The sequence below is a fragment of the Quercus robur genome, chromosome 4 (assembly GCF_932294415.1).
Source record: "Quercus robur chromosome 4, dhQueRobu3.1, whole genome shotgun sequence".
Lineage (NCBI taxonomy): Eukaryota > Viridiplantae > Streptophyta > Magnoliopsida > Fagales > Fagaceae > Quercus > Quercus robur.
In genome coordinates, this window is record NC_065537.1 from 84,822,817 (window position 1) to 84,844,074 (window position 21,258).

Consider the following 21,258-nt stretch of genomic DNA (forward strand, 5'->3'; position numbering starts at 1 on the left):
AATTAAAACTAGAATAACAATTCATTCAAAACTAGAGGATTTCACAACCCTAGACTTATTGAAAGTTGAATTAGTGATGGATTAATGAAAAAAATAAAAATAAAAGTAATATTGTAATAACAAAAAGGAGAAGTAAATTTGTTTGTCTCTAGCATACAATTATCTTAAAAGTTGTCTTGTTTAAAATAACCACAAACCCCAAAAAAGCAAAAGCAAAATACTCATCCAAAATCACAATAGCATAATAATAAAAAAAAAAAAAAAAACCAACCTTAGCTAAACTAGCGCTTTTATATATATATTTTTAATTTGAATGAAACCCAAGCCAAACCAAATTGGAGGGACAAGTTTATAGGTACTATTTATACATGTATATGGTACTACCAAAAAAAAAATCACAAAGAAAAATGAAAGAAACAGAATCACAATCAGAAACAAAAACGAAAACGAGTAGTAGTAATTGCATAACAACAACGTCGTCGTCGTCGTCGTCGTGGGGAACATGGGAGGAGCTATTGCTAGCGTTTGCAGTTAAACGACACGGTTTCAAGGACTGGGACTCCGTCGCCACCGAGCTCAGTCTCCACTCTTTCAAACCCTCCTCCTCCTCCTCCTCCCCTCCTCCTCTCCCTCTTCACTGTATGAACAAGTTTCGCGACCTCAAACGCCGCTTCTCTCTCCTCACCAACCACCAAAACGACGTCGCTGCTTCTTTGACGCAGAGCGAGAACGAAGAAAACGAAAACGACGTCGTTTTTTACGATGCGTGGTTGGACGAGCTCAGAAAACGCCGTGTCGCCGAGCTTAAACGTGACCTCCAACGCTACGACCTTAATATCGGGTAATTATTTTTTAAAATATTTTCTTAATTAATTAATTAATATTTATTTTTTGGTTTTTTTGAATTTTTGGATCTGAGATTTTTTTTGGTTTTGGTTTTTTGAAGGTTGTTGGAGAAGAAGGTGAAGAAGTTGGAGGAGGAGAGAGAGAGCGAGGAAAAGCCAGATCTGGAGGGAGATGGATCTGGAAATGGCGAGCGGGAGGGGGACGAGGTGTCTCCGGTGACCGGAGATAATTCCGACAAGGATAATCGGTCGTTTAACGAGTCGAATTCGACCGAGGGTGAGAAGTCCGGGGAGGGAGCTAAATCGGAGGGTGAACCGGTTAAAACCGGTTCGGGCGGGCCGGATCCGGGCAGGGAGGACATGGAATCGGGGGAGGAGGTCGCGGCGGCTCAGTCCGAGTCGGAGAGGAAGGGCGGCGGTGACTCGTCCGAGTTGCGTACGGACTCGGCGGCGAGGGGGAGCAGCGAGGTGCAGAGCTCGGCGAGCCTGACGGGGAAGAGGATGAGGCGGAGGAGGAAGGAGGTTTCCGGCGGCGTGGATTCGCCGGAGACGGTGGAGGTGGCGATGAAATCAGAGCCGTTGGTTGAGATTTTGGAGATAATCCGTGCGTGTGAAAACAGCTCCTTATTCGAGCGCCGACTCGAAAGCCAGGTAATTGGTCCGTTTGTTCTTCAAGGGCATTTTCGGTATTTAAAAATCATTTATATATTTTGGTTTTTTACAATAAAAAAATTATTTTTTTAAACAAAACTTGGTTTTTGGATAAAATAAATGAAATAAATAACGACAAATTAATACCCGGACTCACATAAAAGGAGATTCTTTGTATGTGCGTGTCAAATGTCGTTAGTGAGAAAAAAATTATAATATTTTATTTTATATATATTTAAAAGATTTTGATATTTATTAAAAAAAAAATGTATGTATAAAGAATATGAATTAATTGTCATATCATATTTTTATTTTCAATAAATTAAAAAAAAAATACCGTGACGAATTGTGTTTGTGTGTTTGCTTATTTGATCACATGAATGTATGGGTTATTTTCTAATATGTTTATTAGGGTTGAATTGTGTTTGTGTGTTTGCTTATTTGATCACATGAATGTATGGGTTATTTTCTAATATGTTTATTAGGGTTGTTCAGCGTTACAGACTATAAACTTGATAGTTATAATAAAAATAGAATGATTTGAATATTGAACGTTTAAAATGATAGAAAATTCTAATTATGAGGTGATTGTTATTTTATGATAATTCTATAGTTACAATAGAGACAGAGTGATAGTTATAATAAAGATAGAATGATTTGAATGTTGAATGTTTAAAATTACAAATGGTTCCAACTATTAGGTGATAGTAGTTTTATAATAATTTAATAGTTACAATAGAATAAGAGTCATTTGAAAATTGGACCTTTAAAATGTCAAAAGGTTCCGATTATTAACGCGGAATGCTAGAAATAATTTTTTTTATTTAAGAAAGTTGAATGTGTAGGTGCATTAGGATAGTGGTTCACATGCAAGGGTTTCTGTGATTTGTTGGTGGGGTTTTTTATTTATATTGGACACTTTAGGTCATGTGCGGTCGAGTAGTAATTACTGTCCAATAATTTAGGACCACTATTGTATAGTTCGGCTTTGGTTTTACAAGTTGGGCTTAAATGGTCTGACCCACATTTCGGTACGGGTCCATTCACCACTCCGAGAGAAAAAGAAGAAGCTTGCTGCATGCGCATGACTTACTTACCACAATTTCGTCCTACCTTCTCCAAAGAAAAAAAAGGATACTAGGGTACAAGCCAAGGTAGATAAAAAGTCATTGACCAATTGAGAGTTATGGGAGAATTTACTAGCGGTTAACAATGTTAAGTCAAGAAGGCTTGTTTACCAAATTTGTGTTGTTTTTCGTTAAAAGATAGTTGTTTAGAGTTCTTTGAGAGTCTGACTATTTTTTTTGAGAATTTAATACTTATACATATTAAATAATTGTTCTGCAAGAGTCTGGCTATTCTTCGGAAGTCTCATACTCAATAGTGTTAAATAATTATAAGGAATAGTTTTCTGAGATGATTTCAAGAAGTTGGAGTTTTCAAATCCAATGCCTCATGGATTTAATAAAATCTTTAAAACCGGACCAACTCATTGAAATTATCATTATTCAATACTTTGAATTTTATCATAAATTTAATTAGTGAAATTCATTGTTTTGATGAGGAAATAAATATTATTTTGGAACTATCAAATAATTACTGGGGTTTTTGAAAATTTGCATCCATATGAAGAAAATGAATTTTTGCATGCAGATTTCGTAACACTTGGATAGTCTTGGATAATATAGCTGACGTGTGGTGTAAATTAAAATTATAACCCGAAATTTGAATTTTCATTTTATACCAAAATCTATAATTTATTGAATCAAGTCATGAACCCACTTTTTGTTGCTTCTACCCAAAAGAAGATAGAGAATTATTTGTTTGTTTTCTCTTTATATAGGAAAGTAACAAATATATTTTGGGACAAAACAAAGTGACGTCGTTCCGATTTCTCACACACGCACCACTTTGGAGGGCTAGGAAAAAAAGAGCAATATATTTTTTTTTGGGGATTAAAAAATAATAATAAAAATTATTGTGGCTTAAAATAGTGCAACGTGGTCGTGTAGCTTCATTACCTTTTAATCGGAAATACGTGGCATACATGCGGGGCATGTCAACCTCTACGGACCCACTTGGCGTGTCTTCTTTATGTCTTTGCCTTATTTTAGCGTCCCAACCGTTCATATTTCTATGGTCTTTTGTGTTTGGATAATTCCTTCTTTTCTTTATAAAGAAGAATGAATAATTGGTACTTTGATACGAAAAAGTACCTTGTTTTTTATATCAAAATCTAATAAATAAAAAACATGTGTATAAAAATAATAATCTATTAAGATATGTTATTTAATTGTTAGTGAATTAGTTATTTTTTATTAATATATTTTACACTTATTGAATTTTGATATTGTTGATATAGTCATTTGATACCAAATATCTTTAACGGAAGAAGTTAGGCAATTATTAGGAGCTTTTTATAAGATTTTTTTCCTTTATCTATAGGTTTGAAGATAGAGATAATCATAAGTTCGTATCAAAACCGTTTTCTAGTTAAGAAAAATGAATGTTTAAAGTTTTCGATAAAAGCTTTCAAAATATTTTAAATATTTTTTAATGTAGTTTTGAATTTTGATAAACACGTGTATTCTCATGTAGCTATTAATGCTTGAAAGCGAGCGTGATTGACTTTAAAAAGGGTAGTTCTAGAAAGAGCTCACGACAACAGGACTAGAGTTTGAAATGAACTCTTTTTCTTTCTATTAAGATTTTTTTTTTTGGTCATCGTGATTTGCAACGCGTGATTAATTAAGTAGTTAAAACTATAATATATATTTTAAATTTTCGTTTGAATTTAGAACCTCTGGTTTTTGCTTGGGACAAGGTCTTTTTTAATTTATTTATTTTTAAAAATTATAATGTATTTGGTAGCGACAAGGTGGTCGTTTTCACTTTTCACTTTTCACTCGTTTACCGTGAGTGTGAGTATTTCCATGCAACGTGCTTAATTGGTTGCCGTGAGAGAGAGGCTCATGAGTTGGTTGAGGGTTTGCCATCATTACCCCTCTACCTAAATGTTTTATAAAATCAGACCATCTCATTGACTTTCTGGTTTTTTGGGCCTACCAAGGCAAAAAAAAAAAAAAAAAAAAAAAAATTATGGGCCCCAAATTTTCCATTTATCGTTCGAAATGCTTCTCGATTTAGATGAATCCCTTTAGGGCCATAACTCGGACCAAAAAACAGAGATGCTTTCAATTACAATAACTATACATTTCATTGTTAAATTTGGCTTTAGCCCGTTTAGGAAAAACAATACTTCTGCCCTTATAGCAAACTGCAAAAGAACCATTTATTTATTTATTTTTTGGTTTATGACGAGTAAAATTTACACATTACAAAACTTGAGATAAAAAAATCTTACATAAAAAAAAAAAGTTTTAAGTCTTCTAGTTTTGCTTTTTTTTTTTTGGCTGGATAGTGTACTAGACTACTATATATTCAACAAATTTAACATTATTATTTGAATGAGAAGGTATCATTTATTTATATCATGGTGGGTTTTGTTGGTTGAAATAGTTCTCTACCTGTTATCAAGTTGTTTGAAGAAACAGTATATTTGTTGATGAAATTTCAAAAGGAACAAAATGAGAAACAAATTTTGTCTAATTACTTTGCAGGAAACTGACAATTACAAAAACACGGTCCGGCAACACTTGGATTTGGAAACAATACAAAGCAGACTTCAAAAGGGCACATATTCCTCTAGCACCCTCACATTCTACCGGGACCTCTTGCTCCTCTTCAACAATGCCGCCATATTCTTCCCCAAATCCTCCATTGAATTAACCACTGCCCACCAACTTCGCCACCTTGTGTTAAACAAAATCAAGAATGAAATCCCAAAACCAAACCCGAAAGAAGATTCACCTCCACCTTCACCAATAACAATACCAACACAAACACCAACACCAAATGCAATTCCAGAACCTAAACCTGAACTAGAAAGAACTGATTCATTGCTTGCAAAGCAGAAGTCATCAGCTCCTATAATAGTTTGCCGTAAACGAAGTTCCATGTCAGCTAAACCTTCCTCTGCTGTCTTTGGTCAAAAGGACAAGCAAGTAAGTGATGAGAAGAAGTCAGTTATTGATATAAAGCCACCTCCCGTTAAGCCCTCTTCCACCAATACAGTGGAAGACAATAGTGTGATTAAAACTTACTCGAAAGAGAAGCCTATCACTGGAGCTAGAAGCTTAAGAAGGGGCAACAAGAACTTGACAAACAATGTTAGTGCTTCTAGCAAGAAACAAAGCACGAGTCCTGGATCAAAAGCCGGTTCAGGGAACAAAGTAGAGAGTTCCAAAACTGACAAGAAGAAAACTGAAGCATTGCCATTGGAGAAAAAGCGAAGTGCAGAGGATTTCTTGAAAAGGATTAAGAGTGGTGGTGGTAGTAGTAAAGAGCAGAAAAGGAGACTTAGTGGGAAGGAAGATAATAGTAGGAAAGAGAGGGTGTTGAGGCTAAGTAGCGATAAGAAACTTGTAAAGGAGGAGAGTAGTCCATCAAAGAGGAGTGTTGGAAGGCCACCAAAAAGGGCAGCTGAGGCGAGTCCAGTGTCAGCGAAGCGTGGAAAGAACAGTGGGGAAAAGGAAGTGGCAGCCTCAAATCGGCCAAGAAAGCGGGCTAGGAGATGATGAAAATGGCTTCTGCGGTTGGTTTTGTATATTATGTAACTTTAGGTTAATTATTTTCCACTGATTAGTATTTGTAGATCTTCGGCTGCCTATGAGACTTAGCTCAAATGGTATCTTCTTCTCTCCTAGAAGCTAGGAAAGCTAAGATGAGGTTGTGGATTTAAGACCTATTGATGTATGTGTAACTTGAAAAAAGAAAGTAGTTGTAGACAGTCTGGTCTCTGTAAGTTGTATTTTTTCCTTTTGCCTGTTGGTATGTACAATGTGTTTCAGACGGAATGCGTAACTAGTGTGTACTGTTGTTTAGTTTGTGAATGAATTCATCCTTTTCCCATGCTCTATAACTCTCAAAGTACATAGCCATTGGATACAAAAATCTTTAAAAAGCATGATGAAAATGAGTGTTAGTCATAGGCATCGTAATAGATCAGAAACAAGGAGTTGCTTCAATCCTATGTGCATGATGTTTGTGCAAAGTGGTCGGATTATCAAACTAAAAAAGAAAAAGAAAAAGAAAGACGAGTGAAGTAATCTCTTTAGATTATGGCTGAAGTGATGGTCAAGATGACTCCTAAACGAAATAGTATGAAAGAAATTCAGCAAAAGCACCCTCCATTTTTCTTGAATTTGAGCAGGGTTGATTACGATTAAAGTGTGATTTCAACTAGGTCTTTCTAAAGCTTAACCAAACCCGAGCTTGAACATGCCCAGCAAGTATGAGCCTCTTTCATTCACACCACTTCTGGCATAGTAGGAATTAAGAAACAAACCCAGCTACGTTTGCATAAATAATTTTTTTTTTTTTTTAAATAAAATAAAGCATAATGTTCATCAAATATGGTCTCACTTGCATGCAAATTTTCCATATAGACAAATCTAACTGTATTTACTTATAAAGTCTTTTTCTTTATATATGAGAATATAAAGGTGCAGCTCTGCAGAATTCATGTCTCTTGCTAATGCGATGGTCCCATTGGAAATGTCCAATCTACAAAATAGTGAAAATACAAATCATAGAGATTAAAGTACATGTAACTTCTGGGTCTTAAGGAATCTAGCATTGGAGAGTTTGGCGTTTATCAGAAATTAACCCATCTAATCATTTTCCCACACTTCCCCCCATTCTGCATATAGGTATCATATTTGTTTCAACAACATAAACGTTAGCCTAGCCATACGAAAAATTCTGCAGAATACTGTTATATGGTCTGCAGTTTGTGATAGTCTCCATGACTTCTTGTTCAAGTCTTCTCCATCATCTCTGGACATCACCATTGAATAACATATTTTGCACAAAATTAAGGTGTTGTGATCACTAATGAAACTGCTCTAAGTTTGTTGTATTTGTTCATGCACTTCTTTTCCTCTTTATGTGGAACCTGCAAGAACAGCAGCATGAAAAATTAGAAAAGGCAAGGGAGGGAACGATGGTGGAGAGGGGATGGAAATTGTTTAATTCTATTTTCTACATGGGATCCTTCTCTTACCCATGTCCTGCTATCATCCAAGTCAGGAAGTGTGGCAAACAGAACTGCAAAAGTGCACGAGCCACATGAATTGAAGGATGTTTAATCCTTAGTGTTGATAGATGCTGCCACAAAAAGAACAACATGAAATACACTTCATTTCTAATTCAAGCAATGAAGCAAAGAGAAGAATTAACATGAAGTGATGCAAAAAGCAGGAGGAAGATAACTCACAGACAGAGGGCCGGGTGAAAATTCCATGTAAGGTTGATATGTGTCAATCATTTTTGATGCCATTCTGCTAGCTGCATGCACTGTGCTAATACGGAACATTCTTTTCTTCTCGTAGCTATTCATGATGAAGTCACAGAATTAGAATGCAGGGTAACTGAGTAAGAGTTTTTTCCCCCACTAAGACAGATTACCTTCTAAGTGTTGAGGCAGTTTCATAAGACTGTTGAACATCTGAGCCACTTTTGGCCAACTTATCAAGCTCAAGTATAAGCTGGTAACAGTCCTGCACATACAATTGTTACCATAATGAGCCTATAGGAACTTAGAAGAGATCTTTATCACCAACCTCAGGCATCCATTAGCAATAAATTTCATTTGCAACCTATCTGCATTTTCTGAGTATCAATGACCAAAGTATCCAGTAGCCATGCCAGATAATTTTCATCGCATTTGACAGGACATGGTTATGCTTAAATGAATATATAACAAAAGAATACTACATAAAAATAAAATTTCATGAGAATATTCATTTCACAAAATCCTAAAATTATCCATTTTAGAAATGGTTGTAATAAAATTACTTTGTTGCCATGAGAAACAAATAACAAGGGTTATCCACATGCTCCTTAGAATGTCTAGGTAGCTAGAGAGTATATCATCCATTCACAGATAAGATACCTCAATTGCCATGCAACCCCCTTGGCCGAAATTAGGCTGCATAGGATGAGCAGCATCACCTAACAGGGTAACTCGTCCATTTCCCCAGCTGTAGATCATGTCTCTGTCGTAGATGTCTCTCCGCAAAATCATGTGCTCAGGTGTTTCCCTGATTAAAGTAATCACTTCATTACACCAGTTTCTGAACAGCTCCAGAAGCCTCTTCTTTTTACCTGTGACATTTAATGCATGAATACATGTAATTGACTCTTATTAGTCTGTTAAGGATCCATAGCCAATCCCAAAATTTTAGGACTAAGGCCTCTTTGTTAGTTGTTTTAGTTACATAAGTGAGATGAATTTAGTTAGCCAAAACATTATCATGAGAGAGAGAGAGTTACCTTTGGGAGGATCGGTATTTCTTTGGGGTTCCTTATGGAAGGCATACCATTGCATTTTCCCATTCCCAACATCTGAAGCAACAAAGTACTGATTCAATCCTAGGAACACCCGATACCTTCAAACAGAACACTAAAATAAACAAACAGAATGCATAACTACTCAGTATCTCTACATATTCTTATGTCATTTTAAATACATCTATAGGCTAAGGTTGTGAATATAAAACCAAGTAACATACCCAACAATATCGATATATGGTGGCACAAAGTTAGTTAGTCCACTATAGCATGTATAACTTGAATAATTTGCTTCCTGCTCCCCAAACAATTTTGAACGCACCTAAAGGGAAAGTTGAACAATAATTTGAAACTTAAAAGTGAGGAAGAAGAAATATTGCGCTGGAGTTGAATGATAGAGATGGGCTAGATAACATACTATTGACCAAATTCCATCAGCTCCAACTAATATGTCTCCATCATACTGCTGTCCATCTTGAAGTATAGCTGTTACCTAATAAACGATGAAAGGGCAATGAAATACATACAGAAATTGGTTTATTAGAATTCAAGTTGTTAAAACATTTCAAAACCTTGTTGGGGTCTTCCATGAAGTCCACAACTTTAGACTTGTTTCTCACAATTTCAGACCCAACTGCATTGATTAAGATGTCTTGCAATTCCATCCTACATATTACTTGAGTAATAGGAAGTCCCCTCCTTACAGCAGGAGTAGAAAGGTCAAACTTAGTAAACCTGAAGCAGAAGGGACACAGAAATTTTGACATCAATTACCAGCTAATAAACACTAATTTAACTTCTTGGTGGGTCTTATGGGAATAAGAACCCTAAATTTATCAGTCAAGCTCGATGGATGGAGGTTATGTCAATGTCAGGGGTAGAAGCATCACATAAACTTCTGAGACTGATACAATCCAGTAAGTTTTGACAATATGCATTAACTGTCATGACTAATAGCTATTCAAATAATGGTGGCTATCTTTGCTTATGACATTCAGCACTCTTTTTAAGTACAGTTCCTAACGCATACCTTAGATTCTTCAATTGAATACAACCACATGGTCAGTATAAATAATGGTATCTTTTTCAAGGATAATTAATTTCAATGATGAAGTTTGTTGGTCAAAGCAACCACATGGTTAAATTTAATTGGGGAACATAAGCTACAACACCAAAGAACTGTCGATCTGAGCAAATCAACTACATGAAAAGTCAGCCAAAGAGCTTAATAGGCAATCAAGGAAGACTATGAGAGAAAAAGGTCACCACTTACCATTCACCAGAGACACCATCTGCAAGGCCATTGATCCTATTGCCAGTAACACAACCTGCTTTCATAATTTGCTCAGCAACATTCTCATCTATCTCTTGCAACACAGCCAAAGCACTACTTAAGAGTTGAATAGGGCCACGATGCCTACCCTCCCCTCTCACCGCACTCAAATCCTTCTCAAAAACCTTTACTTCAAACCCTCTATGCTTTGCAGCCAGAGCCAAGACTAGCCCCCCTATGCCCCCACCTGCTATCAGAATCTTAAGTCTCTTTCTTCCTTCACTGTTCTTTTCATCTGACTTTAGATCATCATTACCACCTTCACATCTAACAAAATAGCTTCTCATACTGGCTTTTTTAGCTCCAGGGTGAGGAATTTTATTACATGTCTGGTTTTGATTGCATGGATTAAGGTACAAGAGAGATGCCATTCTTGTTCAAGAAACAAAAAGCTGGACGTATGCTTTATAATGGGTTGCTGTGTTTATGTGGAAAGCACCGAGTTGACAGTCACTGTATAACACGTGTACTTTTGCCTGTTATGCACTGCATGAGGTAGGTCCGTTGAAAAGACTTCTTTTTCTCAGATAGTGCTAACCAAACTATACGCACCAAAGGCAAGGAAAAGTCCAGAGATAACAATTACATCTACGAATTCACCACCACCCCCCCCCCCCCCCCAAAAAAAAAAGAAAAAAAAGAAGAAGTTAAGAATGTTAAGTTAAGTGCATTTACGTACTATTTTATTTTACTATCTTAAAGTTATTTTATTAATTATATTATATTATTTTATAATACACTTAATATTTTAATTTTTATTTTTCTATTCAACTCATTAAAATAATATATATTATCTAATAAAATAATATAATTCAATCTCTCTTTTAATAAAATAATATATACTACCCAATAAAAAAAATGAAATTTAAATTTACAATGAGTGGACTTCTACGAAGTCCACTGTAGCACTATTGTAAAATTTTTTACAAGTACAAGACCAGAAAATGGGGTTATTTTTTGCTTTGATGCTAAAATTTCCCTACATATATCATTTACAATGCCTAATGTGAACGCACTTAGCCGAGTCGAGTCCTGTTACAGATAACTTTTTTTAAATAATTTTTTTACAAAATTTTTCATAAGTTTGAAGATAAATTGTTATTGATTTCTACATAGATTCACTATTGACAACATTTTATTATCTTTCACAGATAAGTTGTTACCTCAATTGTTATGAAAAATATTATGCTGACAGATTTCTTGTTAATACTTTCAATTTCTTCTAATTTTTATTTAAATATAAGACATAATATTTAAAAATAAAATAAGGGTCCGTTTGGTAATATTACTCTAACGTTATTTAAGTGTTGTAAAAATACGTGTGAATAAAAAAATGTTGTAGAAATACATATTGTGTTGTTTAAACAACATTACCAAACAGGCTAATCTTTAGGAATATATATCTTTTAAAGGGTTTCATTTGCTTCAGTTTTCTTTTTGGTAAACAATTTGCTTCCATTTTCACATGCTACTGAGTGAAGCCTATAATATATTGGACGGGTCTGTATAATATCCAATACACTAGCACGAACAACCCAACTCAATACTTAATTTTTCAAAAGAACCATTATCATTCCAATATAAACATTGAACCATGATTTATTTACTTGTGTTTTCCCTGTAGTCTTTCTAAAAGCAGACAAAAATTAGGAAGTTACTTTCGTAAAATTAATGTCACTTTCTTGATTTGTTTGAAGGTTAACATGGATGAGATGTCAAAGATGCACATTCTCTGAGCATAGTTAAAAGTTCCATACATGTTCTAATTTGTTTGGAGAGAAGAGCTGTCTACTAAGAAATAATTGCATGGTGGGGGCTGCCTAAAGACCGCATACTGAGCTTTTGGTCCACATTAGTCACTGTCACACAAAAGGGTGAGCATGTAGCTTGGCCTATTGGGAAGTTATTAAAAATAAGTTTATCTTGTCATTTAATTGAAAGTATTTTCTTTTATTTTCTATCTATTTTTGGATAAACAAATGTACTAGAGATTACCAACTATTTACAGAAAACAGGATACATATATCCCGCTAAGTGGTTGCCCAAAACTTTAATTAAAATTTTAGTGCTAAGAAGATAAAATTGCTATTGTCTGATATAAATAAATAATAAAAATTAAAGTACTCATCAAAACAAATCAGTAGTACCTGGTACTAAATAGAAGATGAGGTGAGAGGCCAAATGAAAACCATTTTAAAAGAACATGTCCCATTGCAAAACCTCATGCTAAATATATAATGATGATTTCAGAGAGAGAGGGAGAGAGAGAGAGAGAGAGAGATGTTACGCATGAATAACACAAATTTATACAGGACCACCACACGTTAATCACTAACCAAATAATGTATTGTACACTAGCATCAGCATCTCCTAAGTGAACTCAGTTAACCAATAAATTATTAACCCAGCAGCAGCTACAACAATACCCATCCATCCCTACAATAGCACTATCCTACTAATTGTCCCAAGCCCAGAGTCATCCCCAGCGGGGGAGAGAGAGAGAGAGAGTCGGAAGATGGTAGTATTATACTAGAAAGTAACCTTCAAATCAGATTTTTCCATTATAAAATCTTAACACTCTATCCATCATATTAACCTCCTCCAGCCTTAAAATTGTATGTTATAATCCTGCTTTCTGTTGTAACCAGTCCCTAATCAATCTCGATCCATTGACTGCCCAAGCGAGAACTGGTGGCCACCCTCATCTGTTTAAAAAAGAACAAAAATGGGGCATTAAAATGGAATCAAGTCAAATAATTAGCCTTAATTAGGGGGGTAAAAAGGTATGAATTATGGGTCCATGGAATAAAAAACAAGTTCATTCTATTTCCAAAGCTAAGGAATAACAAGGACTCCTTTGATGAGATTTATCATTAAATGCTAAAGAACAAAGGACACATTCAATATCCATGGACTGTTTAAACAGCCCTAATTGCTGGACACAGTTCTAAAGTTAGCTTATATAGGGCAACCTAAGCTCCTAAGAATAATGCAAGGTAAGATCAAATAATTGTACCGCTTTCACCATCAGAAATCTCATTAAGCCTTGAAATTGCGTCAACAAGTGCTTGTTCTTGCTCCTGCAATGATGTATACATGCTGTTTGAGCAAAGAGATGTAAAAGCAACAAAAGCTTGAGAAAAAACTCAAGAGTGGGGGCACCCTCAACAAAGTACTTGAGAAGGGGAAGGGAGGGTGGGGTGTTATTTCTTTCTTACCTTCAATGCTTTCTTGGCTCTCTCAATTTCAAGAGGATCTGGATGATTTGCACCAAAAACTCTCTCCACCTATCCAAATTCCACAGAAAATTATACAAATGTAAAGACATTAAAAAGTTTACAATTACAGATGATGGAGGTTTCACTTACCTCCTTGATTAGAGTATCTGTGTGAAGAATTTTTATATCATCTGGTGCTTTCTTTCCAATTCCATTTTGCGATGGCAGAAAATCTTTTCTGGCATGACCCTTTGTAGCCCCTCTACCTCTTCCTGCACCTGGAATACCATCACGGCCAATGGGTCTATTCATCCCATGACCTGATCCACCATAACCCCCTCGACGGGGGATTCCAGGATCCTCGCCAACCCATTGGATATCCTCAGGGGAGATCTACATTAAGAACTATGAATCAATAAAAGCAAAATAGAATATGTATGGAACTAATAAATTAACTGCCAGATTATACCATACAAAGGGACATCTTAGGCATCCCAAAACTCAGCTTTGCAGTATATAATACATGTCGTGTAGATGTGAAAAGTGCTCTTTTTTAGTCTACATGAAAGTCCCAACCACATAAATTTTTTTTATAGGAAATAATAATTTTATTGATAAAGGACCGTTTCACAAAGAATAATGAAATAGCCAAAAAAATATGTACAAACAACAAAGAAAAAAGGGTTTATGTATAAGAAAAAAGGGAATCTATAAACAACGGAATGGAATCACTTGAAGTGAATCACCAAGCTTGAGACCAATATAACATCCCTGCAAACAATGCTATGAGCCAGTCCCCTAAACGCTCAGAATCCTCACAAAAAAAGACCATTACGCTCCTTCCAAATGATCCACATCACACAATGCAGTACCAAATTCCAAATATTTGACGTGTGCTTCCCAAACCAATTCCTCCATTCAGCCAATAGATCAACCACCCTCTAAGGTAAGACCCAAGAGACTCCAAAGGATCTAAATGCATAACTCCATAACCAGGAAGCCCCTACACAATGAATCAGGAGATGATCAACATTTTCCCCACCACACCAACACATACAACACCAATCCACAATCGTGAAGCCTCATCTCCTCAAATTATCAGTAGAAAGAATCCTCCCCCATGTGGCTGTCCAAACAGAAAGATACCCTCCGTCGAGCCTTCGCACCCCAAATACTTTTTAAAGGAAAAGTGTCAGCACCATATCAAAACCTCCATCCATTTTCAACCTCCACCCCACTCGATCCCCATCCTCATTACAAAGAGAATGATAATCCAGTAAATGAAGAAAAACCCCCACCAACTCCACCTCCCAATCATTAAAACCCCATTGGAACCTCACATCCCAACTCCCTCTTTCCCACACTTTGCCACTCCAACAAATTTGCCACCAACACCTCCTGATTAGCGGCATTCTCAAATAGAAATGGGAAAGCTACTTTAAGCGGCTGCTCTCCACACCAACAATCATGCCAAAATCGGATTCTATTCCCCAAGCCAACCTCAAATTGCACATATTGACTAAAATCATCCCACCCCTTCCAAATACTCCTCCAAAGCCCACAACCATGTGTACCCCTATCCAACATCCATGACACCAATCCCCCTATCCCTCCCCAAACTTCAAAGCTATTACACGCCTCCATAGCTGTGTCTCTTTGACCACATTAATGGGTGAGGTAATCCACTCAAGTCACAAAGTGTAAAATCAACAATAAGTCGGCAACTAAAAGAATAAATATTGTCATCTACAAGGAAGCCAGTGAGAGCTGACCCCATCATCAAATGGCAACCACACCAGTTAAACAGATTCTATATGTTTCAGAATATTCTATATGTTTCACAAAACCTATGCAGGTGTTAAAAAGTCATAATACAGAAATTTGAAAAATATAGTTGGTAAAATAGAAATGATGCAAGGCATGGAAGAAACAAACCAAGGCCAAGTGACCAAATAGTCCACTTAGATCGGCCCAGTAATTAGCATAGAATCTAGCAATCTTGTCATTTTATGTTGGCCTTTACTATTATGACTTAAGTTAATTTTATAAATTCATGACATTTTCCTGCTAAAAAAACTGAATAACATTTGACTTTTAATGGCTTAGCTAGGAGTTGGAGGGAGGGAGGGAGGGAAAAATAAAAGTGGGAAGAGTTTCCAGCCACTGACTAGATGGAGAAAAAAAAGAATGGGAAAGAAGCTCTCCATCCCAGGCCCACTTCTACAATCTGCCCAAATGTGGGCAGATATGGATGGAGGTACCAACAAATTTTACTTTCAACTTGTTAAATGAGAAAGGGCATAATGGTCCATAAATGATGTAAGGTTTTCTATTCTCTTTTCTCTTTTTAACATCCAATCAACATGAGAGAGAATATGTATACTTTCCTCTCCTCCCCTTTCCCAAAAGATAAAGCTTTTCTCTCTTCTCCTTTCTATACAAAACTCCAAATTGTGGCATTAGTAAACTTGAAAAGGCTGACATTAGAAGGACATGACAACAAATCAAGGGCTGGTATCGAACGGTGTACTAAGGGCCTAGTATCTTTTAGTCTTTTAAGCAGCCTTTTGCCATCCAATAATTCAGGCTTTAGCTTGGGTCCCTTGAATTGAACTCAAACACCAACTTAAATCATTTCCCTATCATTCTTTCTATTCTGTTTCTTTCTTCTTGGATCATACTCTTGGTGCTTATTGTTGCTTCAATCCGCTAGAAAGGCGCTGCACCTTTTCTCTGCAACAAGCAGATCTAAGCCCTTTCTACCACCTTAAAAAGCTTCAGAAAGCTGCAGGTTAGAGAAAGTTTCTGTAGGACATGGGGAAAAAGCATCAGATATACCTCCGAGAGATTAACCCATTCCCATGTCTCATTTGCACTGCCAATATCATAGACCAGAGCATGTCGCCCCTGACAAAAATTAAAGGATAATATTCAGCCACATAGATTGCTGCAATAATGATTTAAATGCAATCAAGACCAAATATACACCTCAACTGGATTGTGGTCAGTTATAACAGCTTCATAAAAGTTATTGTCATCAGGCCACCTGGTCCTCACTCTCCTCCCAATCAATGGATCAAAAGTTGCTCCTTCGGGATGCTCACCCGCAAGAGCACCAGAAGAAACCCTATTAGCAACCTGACCCCTCCCAGTAGGGCCTGACAGAGGATACTGCTTCATTGAAGAAGCACCAGGCAAAACCTGACCCTGTAAACAAAATGGAAGAGTATGGGAACAAACCAATCAAATGCAAAACTTGCAAGAAATCATACACATGAATCAGTTACAAATTTTTTATGTTCAACTCCAAATTTCATGAATTTAACTTACAGGTTTCTGCTTCTTGCCCTTTGGTCCTGGGATTGATCCTCGCTTTGCGGTGGACGAAGATGGCTGGTGAGATGCTGCTACTGCTTGTTGGTGAAACGTAGGAGATGGTCCACCATAGGATTGTGATGGTACTGGCTGAGAAATCTTCTGTTTCTTGCGAGATGCAGAGACAGTAGGGCTGGGTATTGGATCATGAGCAGCTTGACCAGTACCGAGCATGCCAGATTGATGCCCACCTGTCTGTCTCCACTCCCTAATGACATTACCCAATTCAGCACCCATTAAAAGACGAGAAAAGAGCTGTCTAAAATTTAACAGATCGTACAGACCTTATCCTTCGAATGACATCATCTGCATTAACCCGTCCTAGAAGCTCTCTGTGTTCCTCATTTGATAGTCTCAACTCTTTTCTAAGTTCTGTTATTAAACTTTCCTTCTCCTGAAGAAAATACATTTCATGTAGCAGTCATTTAACCCTGATCAAGCAAATTTAAAGACATTAGATTCCTGATTAAAATAAATGACAAAGTACCCAAGTAATGGCATCAGCTTGAGCTTTAAAGGCTCTTAGAACTGAACTGTATGCTTCTTGCTCGAGTTGGTGAATTTGGGTCTCCATATCAGTTTCACCATACATCCTAGGATATGGAACAGAAGCCACAGCAGATCTTCCATTTCCGGCAACACGCCCTCTAGGAATTCTATTTTGATGTGATGGAGGAAGATCATCATCAGTTCCTGCCATTTTTTTTTTTTTTTTGAATGCAAAAAAAACCTTTATTAAAGCCAAAGAGTATTGGACACAGCCTAAATTTGGTGAAATAAATTTTTTAGAAAAAATCATGCCAGGGGATGATCACACATGAAGCATGGAAAAATGATCTGATTTGGTTATTGCAAGTTCCAGAAAATAGCTTCTTACAAACAAAGGCAATTTGTGTGGGTTGATCCATATAACTATAACACAAGAAATTACATTGCAAACAAATAAGTCAATTCATTAAGACTCATTTGATCAAAAAGCATGTGATGACAAAGATCAGTGACATTTTTTTCAGCAAATAGGCCAGTTCCATAGCATGTTCATTCAGAAAAGTTACTGTAGCACTTATCAAAAACAAAAAGGAAAAAAAAGAAAAAGAAAAAGAAAAAGAAATTTAATCTATTAGTTGGTGATAAAAATTAGAGAATAAGAACTCAAAACAAATGCAAATGGAACTGCACGTACATAGTTGAGAAAACTACAGAACAAAATAGTAAACACAGTACATATAAAGTGTTCTTAAGTAGCACTCAAGCCAATAAAACTTATGCACTTCAAAACAAATGTGCATTGCTCAATGGAAAAGATGATAGCTGAGGTGCAACTAAAATTTTTGGCCCTTTAGGTATTAAGCAAAAGCTTTGTACCTCAGATTTATGATCCCAACATTCAACTGGCTCCATTGAGGTCATGGGTATAAACAAAAGGATCATAGGCCAAGAGAGAGGGGTAGGGGGGTAAAGAAAAAGGGGGGACAAATGGCCCAAGTTTAAGGGAAACAATAGAGAATACAGCTGATCCATTTAAGGTTAAGACTGATGAAGAGTACATCAACCAGATTTTCTCCCCTTCTGGAAATAAAGTTATTCACCATTAAACTAAAAAATTCCCTTTTAGGAAGAACAAGAAGTTCTCCTGAAACTCATGATAGCAAGAAACTGCTCCTAGGTTATGAAAAAGAGGTGCAATTTTTTAATGAGTAAGTTTTTGGCCTCGAGGATATGGGGATGGCGGGATTCGAACTAGTAACTGCTGCTTCTTGAGGCGTGACCCCAGCCCATTGTGCCTACCACTAGGGATTAACTAGTAGAGACAACAACTCCAGAAAGCTTTAGGAATCTAAACTTTCGGCTGTTTTTATTTACTAAGTTAATTAAAAATGAGTACCCTTTTGCAATGTGACAAGAGTGTAGCTTCACATACATCATACAAAGCATTATTGCAAAATTTCATTCAGGTTTTCTCTTTCAAATGTGAACTTCCCTGAAGTCAAAACAAAAAGATTTTCTTTTTAACGCCATATCTAACCTATTTATAACTTTAACAGTTTTAATCTAAAAAACTCGTACATACAAAAGCTCCAATAACATTCAAAGACTAAGTCTTTCCATTCTATAAAACCCCATTGATAAGCTAAAAATAGCTAAGCTCATAAATCATACAAAAAGCTCAAAACTTTAACACTCAAAAACCCCTAAATTAACAAACCCAGAAACCAAATTCTCATACAATCCCAATCCCTCAATAATTTCATCACAGTCCAAAAACCCTAAAACCCTAAATTTCTTTCACTCCAAGAAACCCAAAAACCCCCCCACCAAGAACATTGACGAAGAAAATTCAAGCAGAAAAATCCCCAAACCCTAATTTCCCTCAAAAAACAAAACATACCCACATATCAAAAAACCCAAATAACCCAAAAAGCACAAAAAAATTGAAAATTTAGAAGAGAAAAATGTTTACCACTGCTATCGTAGGGCTCGTAGTCCATAGCCAGCTTAGTACCAAAGCTTTTTCCCCCAATTTGAAGAGCAAATAAGAGAGAAAACCCTAAAAGCTTTCACAGAGAAATTGGGAAGCGAAAATTGGTCGGAGAGAGAGCTGAGCTTGAATTTGAGCTTAAAAGAGTGGAGCTTGGGAAACGACGACGTTTGGATGTGGATTTGTGATTCTGTGAAGGCGAGGGATTCAACGGCAACTCTCTGATTATTGATGAGAGAGAAAGAGAGAGTTTGGGGTTTTTCGGACTTTGTGTGAGAGAGTGAGCAATACGTGCCACTTTTTTTTTTTTTTTTTTCTTAAAAAAAAAAAAAAATTGTGTGTGAGAGTGAGAGAGTGTGTGTGTGTGTCGGATTTCAAATGGGTTTATGAAGTGGAGGGATGTGTTTTGTTTTCAATTTATGGTTTACTTTGAGTTCCGCTGTCTATAATCTAGACTTGGTTCCAATTTCCTTCGAGGAGAATGTGAACATAGCTAAACATCAATAAAAGTGTCATCACGCATCAACCTCAACACTTTATCATTCACAAATTGCGACAAAATTGCTTAGGATAGGGTAGAAGACAAAAATAACCAAATACCATCTTTGGCCGAAATCATTAGTAATCTATCACTGTTTGATAAATATTTAGTAATTTATCACTTTTTTAAAACTTGAGTTCCATAATGGCGCCCACTAACCTGCAATTTTTTAATTAAAAAGCTCCACGTGGATCTCGAGTTTGATAAACTCGAGTTCCTTATAAATAAAACTCGAGCTCTATAAGATTAAGTTATGTAAAAAAATTTATGCATACTATGTGTGACTTCTTATATCATAGAAATAAAATTGATGTTTAAGAGTGCAAAATAGTCTTATGAACTGCTTATGCTTTGTAAAGCATATGTACAAGTAGTAGATCAGAGTAATAGCAGGATAGTACCAATGCTAGTGTGACTAGTTGTAGAGGGCAGCAGGTGTTTCTATCAGTTGAGGGGCAGTGGTAGAGAGATCACAGACTTCTTGTTTTTGGAAAAGCATTAACTAATGCTATACAACTTAGTTTTTGCTGACTTCTTGTTTTGATCAGTATTAGAGGAGTGGATGACTTCAATTTGGGAACTCAAGTTTTATTCCCTTGTTCAAATTTTCATAGAATTTGATTTTATAAAGCTCAATGTCCACATTGCAAACAACTCGAGTTCCATGTGGACTTTTTAATTAAAAAAAAATGTCAAGTCAGCACATAACTCGAGTTTATATAACTTGAGTTACATGTAAAACTCGATCTTCAAGAACTTGAGTTCCAAAAGAGTGGTATTTCACTCATTATTTAGCAAACGGTGGTAAATCACTAATTATATTCGCCAAATATGGTATTTGACCATTTTCGCCTAAGGTGGAAGAACCCCTATTAATGTCAGTGCAACCCAGCCCACATCTTTCTCCAACCACCACACCATTACCATAGACCACCATCAGTCCACCCTAATGTGGATTTGTTTTGCTATGAACTCTTTCAGGGCCATCGCTGCCACGCCAATAACAATCCAACCACCACGCAAGCCATAGGGTTGGTATAGGTGGAGATAGGGGCTCTAGAGAATTTAAAGTAACTTGGTTTGGTAGTGAGGGCTTTAAGATTGGGGATAGAGATTGAAAATTTGTGATTTGATTGCAAGGACTTTGTGGGACTTAGAGGCAAAGTGAGGGGTTGCAACAGAGTTGATTACGACGCATAAATTGGTTGAGTCTGAGTCAATTAGTTGTTGGCACTACTAAAAAGATATGATTCTAGGCTAGGTTTGATGGAGGTTGATGCTTCAGTTAAAGTGACAAATGTGTAAATGATTAAATGAATAAAGAAATAGGATAGAGATAACATTTAAATAGAGTAGTGATAAAGTCTTGAGGCTAATGTAGGTGAATAGAAAATAGGTTGACT

At 36.3% G+C, this 21,258-nt stretch overlaps 3 protein-coding genes across 3 annotated transcripts; 1 reads left to right on the plus strand and 2 right to left on the minus strand.

Annotated features, from left to right (window-relative positions):
• Positions 1–329: 329 nt before the first annotated feature.
• LOC126724112 (uncharacterized) lies at positions 330–6,465 on the plus strand. Its single transcript, XM_050428360.1, has 3 exons — positions 330–841; positions 947–1,496; positions 5,117–6,465. The coding sequence occupies exons 1-3, from the start codon at positions 369–371 to the stop codon at positions 6,131–6,133; spliced, it is 2,040 nt and encodes a 679-aa protein (XP_050284317.1). The 5' UTR covers positions 330–368; the 3' UTR covers positions 6,134–6,465.
• Positions 6,466–6,980: 515 nt separating this feature from the next.
• LOC126724113 (zeaxanthin epoxidase, chloroplastic-like) lies at positions 6,981–10,635 on the minus strand. The gene is made up of 10 exons (XM_050428361.1): positions 10,183–10,635; positions 9,482–9,644; positions 9,328–9,402; positions 9,131–9,231; positions 8,892–9,007; positions 8,512–8,723; positions 8,025–8,116; positions 7,834–7,948; positions 7,621–7,724; positions 6,981–7,512 (listed from the first exon to the last, which is right to left on the minus strand). The coding sequence occupies exons 1-10, from the start codon at positions 10,611–10,613 to the stop codon at positions 7,482–7,484; spliced, it is 1,440 nt and encodes a 479-aa protein (XP_050284318.1). The 5' UTR covers positions 10,614–10,635; the 3' UTR covers positions 6,981–7,481.
• Positions 10,636–12,525: 1,890 nt separating this feature from the next.
• Positions 12,526–19,625, minus strand: LOC126724114 (protein EMSY-LIKE 3-like). The gene is made up of 10 exons (XM_050428362.1): positions 19,297–19,625; positions 17,323–17,528; positions 17,120–17,229; positions 16,791–17,043; positions 16,449–16,667; positions 16,299–16,367; positions 13,611–13,853; positions 13,461–13,529; positions 13,259–13,322; positions 12,526–12,947 (listed from the first exon to the last, which is right to left on the minus strand). The coding sequence occupies exons 1-10, from the start codon at positions 19,322–19,324 to the stop codon at positions 12,898–12,900; spliced, it is 1,311 nt and encodes a 436-aa protein (XP_050284319.1). The 5' UTR covers positions 19,325–19,625; the 3' UTR covers positions 12,526–12,897.
• Positions 19,626–21,258: the final 1,633 nt, after the last annotated feature.